The 5,577-nt window shown below is 48.8% G+C and overlaps 1 protein-coding gene across 1 annotated transcript in view; it reads right to left on the bottom strand.

Moving 5' to 3' along the window:
- Positions 1–5,040, bottom strand: part of LOC112217931 (gephyrin) — a 166,193-nt gene extending 161,153 nt beyond the window's left edge. The window contains exon 1 of the mRNA XM_042300533.1: positions 4,889–5,040. Coding sequence (XP_042156467.1) covers positions 4,889–4,952 — 64 coding nt within the window. The 5' untranslated portion in view covers positions 4,953–5,040. The remainder of the gene's footprint in view (positions 1–4,888) is intronic.
- Between the last annotated feature and the right edge of the window lie 537 nt (positions 5,041–5,577).

Genomic DNA, 5,577 nt, shown 5'->3' with positions numbered 1-5,577 from the left:
TAACTTGGCAGCTAACCAAGCCCATTCAGAGACAGATGACAGGGTCTCCTAATTCTGGGCAGGACAGTCTGGCACGCAAGCCGTCCAGGCCGATTGCTGACTGACTGGCTGCTTCTTTGGTTTCCTGTTCCCAGCATGCCTCAGTGCTACTAGGTCTGGGGCTGTAGTAAGGTGAGTTTGGGACAACCTCCAGCGATTCAATTATGTGGCAAAAGAGATTAAATAGTTATTGCATTGGCCCTCCGCACATAAATGTGTGTACACACACAGAAGCACACGTATGGGCGCAGGCACACACATGCATGTACGCTAACATACAGATATGTAGACACAGATATGTAGACACACACACATGCATGTACGCTAACATACAGATATGTAGACACAGATATGTAGACACACACACATGCATGTACGCTAACATACAGATATGTAGACACAGATATGTAGACACACACACATGCACTACACACACAGTCAGCAATTCTTGGAAATATTAAACCCTGTATTCCTTCACAATAACCAATCTAACTGCTAGAGCCCTCCTTTATATCCCCCTAGGAAAGGTAGTGGTGAGGAATGCCCTTTAAGATGGGACATCCCCCAGAGCCTGCCTGCCTGCCTGCATTACCCCTACCAGTCCCCATTCCAGTCCCCCTTCTCCATTCCAGTCCCTCATCCTTCAACTAGTCAGCTCGGGGATTCAAACCAGCAACCTTTTGATTACTGGCCCAACGCTCTTAACCGCAGGTTACCTGCAGCACCTCCCCTACCAGCCCCCCCTCCACCAGTCCCCCTTTCTCTCTCCTTCCCCCTCCCCACCTCCCCATACCAATCTCCTCCTCTCTCTCGCATTCCCCCTCCCCACCTCCCCGTACCAGTCCCCTTCTCCCCCACCAGTCCCCCTTCTCTCCCCCAGTCCCCCTTCTCTCCCCCCCAGTCCCCCTTCTCTCCCCCAGTCCCCCTTCTCTCCCCCACAGTCCCCCTTCTCGCTCTCCTTCCCCCTCCCCACCTCTCCCTCTTCTCTGTCCCCTTCCCCCAACCCATCCCAGTCCCTCTTCTCTCTCTCCTTCCCCCACCCCACCCCACCTCTCCCCATCCCAGTCCCTCTTCTCTCTCTCCTTCCCCCTCCCCCACCTCTCCCCATCCCAGTCCCTCTTCTCTGTCCCCTTCCCCCAACCCATCCCAGTCCCTCTTCTCTGTCCCCTTCCCCCAACCCATCACAGTCCCTCTTCTCTGTCCCCTTCCCCCAATCCATCACAGTCCCTCTTCTCTGTCCCCTCCCCCCCACCCCACCCCACCTCTCCCCATCCCAGTCCCTCTTCTCTGTTGCTGCAGAGAGAAGACTTTCAACCCAGGGCGCTCTCTCATTGGTAGGTTACTACCGAGGCCATGTTTGTCTATTCAGCAGCATGGGTGTTTGTGTTGTATGTGTGTGTGTTGGGAGGGGGGTCTGTCAATATGTGTGTGTGTGTGTGTGTGGGGGGTCGGTCAACGTGTGTGTGTGTTGTATATGTGTGTGTTGGGAGGGGTCTGTCAATATGTATGTGTGTGTGTGTGTGTGTGTGTTGGGAGGGAGGGGGGTATGTCAACGTGTGTGTGTGTGTGTGTGTGTGTGTGTGTGTGTGTGTGTGTGTGTACTACACTATCAGTAGCCAAGCATCAACGGGCAGTAATGCTACGTACACCATGAAGCTAGTGCTTCGCTACAGTCATGTAGGATGTGGGAGCACCAGGTTCCTGCAGATTAAAACTGGGTTTTGCCCTGAGATGTTTTACTGTGTTAATGGGAGGTATGGATACAGCAGCTACATTTGGGACCAGGGGGATGTTTTACTGTGTTAATGGGAGGTATGGATACAGCAGCTACATTTGGGACCAGGGGGATGTTTTACTGTGTTAATGGGAGGTATGGATACAGCAGCTACATTTGGGACCAGGGGGATGTTTTACTGTGTTAATGGGAGGTATGGATACAGCAGCTACATTTGGGACCAGGGGGATGTTTTACTGTGTTAATGGGAGGTATGGATACAGCAGCTACATTTGGGACCAGGGGGATTTGCTAAGCTTTTGTGTTTCAGCCAGAGCTCAGTATTATTAGTGCACAAAGACAGAGAGCGCACACACACACACACGGATGAACAAGCACACAAACACACATGCATGCAAGTACACACAGCTGTGGGAGTCTAATGTGACAGAGTCCAGCTCTGCCTGCTACATCAGAACACAGGGGTCCACAGAACACCCACTCTCTGCATGGCGTATCCATCTCTCCTCAGCAGCACCACACCACAATGAGGCCATGCAGGCTGTTGGGGAGGAGAGCAGCTGGATGGTGTGTGTGTGTGTGTGTGTGTGTGTGTGTGTGTGTGTGTGGGAGAGAATGCAGAAGGAGACATTAGAAAGGTGGAGAGAGGCACACACACACACAGGCCAGGAGGACAGTTAGCTAGGAGAGCGTGCTGGAGAATGGTGTTGTCCACACCCTCAGGCCGCCCCAGATAGAGACAATTAAAACCTCTGTCTGTCTGTCTCTCTCACACACACACACACACACACACACACACACACACACTTTCCATGACTATTTCCACAAACAAATCCTTGTATCCATTTCCCCACATATTTATAGTAGACATATTAGTGCACCAATTAATGTATATCCAAAGGCAAACCCCTGGCAACCTAGAGGAGACCTTAAAGAAATATTGACCAGCTCATAATTAGCATTGGAGTGTGCAGTTCATAGACATTGACACTGATGCATACATACATCTCTATACATTACAATACCATGTCAGCTATATTGACTGTATACATGGTGTAGCCATATTGTCTGTTCTAGTTATTCTAATTCTATGCTGTTTACATTGTTGATAAGTTGATCAATCAAAATGGTTTGAGATATCCCTCCCTCCCTCCCCTGGCTGGCCTTAGCCGTGCCCCTGCTGTTATTTGCATTGGAGCTATAGAGTGTGCCAATCTACATGATCAAGCCTACTTCTACATGCTTTACTTTGCTAAGTCTATATCCATGATAAAGGTTTGAGATCTCCATCCCTGGTCTGAGCGGGGGCTGGCAGGTGATGTCACCACATCACCTGTCAGGCCACTGAGTAATGGAGGAGGAGGATGAAGGTCTCATCTCATTCCCCCTATTGCTGTGGACGAGGGATGGATGAAGGGTTGACCCCTGTGGAGGAGGGATGGATGGATGGAGGGACTGTGTGGTCAGTGTGGTGTTATGGTAGAGGTTGGTAAGGATAGCAAAAATATGTGGGGGTTTATTTGTGGATGTTGTTGGTTTTGGTGATATCTGTGTTTGATGTTAAACGTGCCTAACGTTTGCCATTTGTATTTAGTAGGGATCCCCAGCAGCTACTCTGGGGGGTGGTTAGAACTACCTGTTCCGCTTTCCCTATGCATGGCTTAGTCACGGTTTATTAACAACCGCTAAAAGGAACAGAAACAGCGGAAAACCACAACTTACACTTGTGCTGATGTTGGGGACGCAGAAATGCAACCCACCCACATAGCACGGTTTACATTATGCCTCAAGAATGCTTATCAGCGAGGTTAAACTCCCTCTCTGACAGTGCATTTAGCGCAGCGCGAGAGAGAGGGAGAAATGGAACGCAGCACCGCGGACAGTACTGAAAGTAGTCGAGCCTCTCTAGCTCTCCCTGCCTCTCCGTCGCTCTCTCTACTGCGTGAGAGGAGGCGGGAGGGGGGGGGGGGCAGCGGGGTTTCCCTAGCAGATTCCAGGATCTACAATGATTCCTCCATTGCTACACATTACCACCTTCCAACCGGATTTTCCATAACGGAGAATGTCATAGGCGATCACGAATAGCCCACACTGCGATCGTGAAAAATGTTATCACCCATCCCCATCATCCGTATAGCACAGGCAACCCTGTATTTGCCCGTATCAACATCGCTGGTTAGATTTCATTTGCTTTCTTCTCATGACACCTCACGACTGTATTCGCCTTCACTCAACACTCTGAATAAGAAGCATGACAAAGCAAACATACATAATAAAACACATACAAGAGAATTATCCATTTTCAATTTCTTGTGTAGCCTATAACGTTAGTTTCAAGCCTATATAGTTATTATTTAAAGGTCGGTAAGCTGACCGTCAGCGTCAAAGGATGTCTGCATTTGAAGGAATGTCATGCACAGTAGATTCGCCTTGTATTCTGCCCACGAAACCAGCAGAGCCGGTCACGTTAAACAACTGCTGTAATTGGCGCTGTCATTCACAAATCAGTCAGATATCATTCATTGCGACTGCATTGCCATGCATTTCGCAGTTAACACGGGCATTTTGTACGCTTAAATAGGCCTACATACACTGATCATCAGCAACTGTCATGGGATACATTTTAAGAAACCCTGTGGTCAGCCTTGTGTCAATAACGAAATCCATACCGCGCTAGCCCCGCACACAATCAGCTGTAATTCCGGTTTTACAAGCAGATATGGGCTATGAATAATTCAACATACAAAACTCAGCCCTTCACCGGGAAAAACCACCTAGCAAATACCATGACACAGAATGAAACCCCGAACAGGTTTGTATGAATGTAGCCAACATTATCATCTTCCGTCGCATTGAAGGATGTGTTAAATCAATTGGTCCGGAAAGGAAAATAAGAGGGCTTCTAAACAACATCGCCCCGCAAGGTGCTGACCAGCCACGGAGAGCTGCGACTCCAGCGACAGATGGAGAGAGAGTCACCACGCAAAAGCAACGGACATGTAGCCTAGCCTACGTGACGCCCGGGAGAGGCACCCCGACAGACAAACAATGGAAATTAATTCACACATATAGCCGCGGAGAAATATGAATCACTCAATGCAATTCTGCATTTACCTGTCAAGACTCCGACCCGGATTTGGTGGTCGTGGTTTGTTAAAATCATCCCGTCTGACGCCATGTTCAGCAGCGCTGTCGCCCGCACTGAGAACTCACGGCAGGGCCAAGAGCCGATCGCATCGAACTTCGAGGGATGAGAGGGGAGGAGGAGGAGGAGGGAGAAAATGAAGAAGTGCAGAGCTAGGCGAGAGAAGTGGAGAGCCGAGCGACCAGGACAGCTACAGATAACTTGCTGTGCGCTGAAGAATGCGGGGGCTGTTAAAACCGCACACATCACTCAGTTGGCCGCTTGCCACGGTAGTAGTGTGTATTCAAAATGATTTCTTATGGAGACCACTATTGATTTCTCTCTGAAGACTTTCAGAGAAACAGACAGGCTGTCTGTAATGCCACTCCATTTTCCGACATCATATGTTTGATGTCACATAGATCAAAGTCTAGGGTCAATTTTCTCATTAGAAGTACATTATTGTCCCACTTCGCCTGGTAATTGTTGTGAAATCAACAATAAGACTGTGTAGAGGCTTTTAGATAACACACTTTGATTTCACCATTTTGTGACAATAGCCTCATACTATACCTACTATATGCCCTTGGAAAATGGATTTTGGGAGATTCCAAACTCAAGGTGAAAATCTAGTCATCCTATGCCGTTTATGTGCTACACAACATATTTCAATGTACTT

This window comes from Oncorhynchus tshawytscha, linkage group LG18 (genome assembly GCF_018296145.1).
Source record: "Oncorhynchus tshawytscha isolate Ot180627B linkage group LG18, Otsh_v2.0, whole genome shotgun sequence".
NCBI classification, from domain to species: Eukaryota; Metazoa; Chordata; class Actinopteri; order Salmoniformes; family Salmonidae; genus Oncorhynchus; species Oncorhynchus tshawytscha.
The sequence above is the reverse complement of the archived record's forward strand: the minus strand, read 5'-3'. Positions and strand labels throughout refer to the sequence as shown.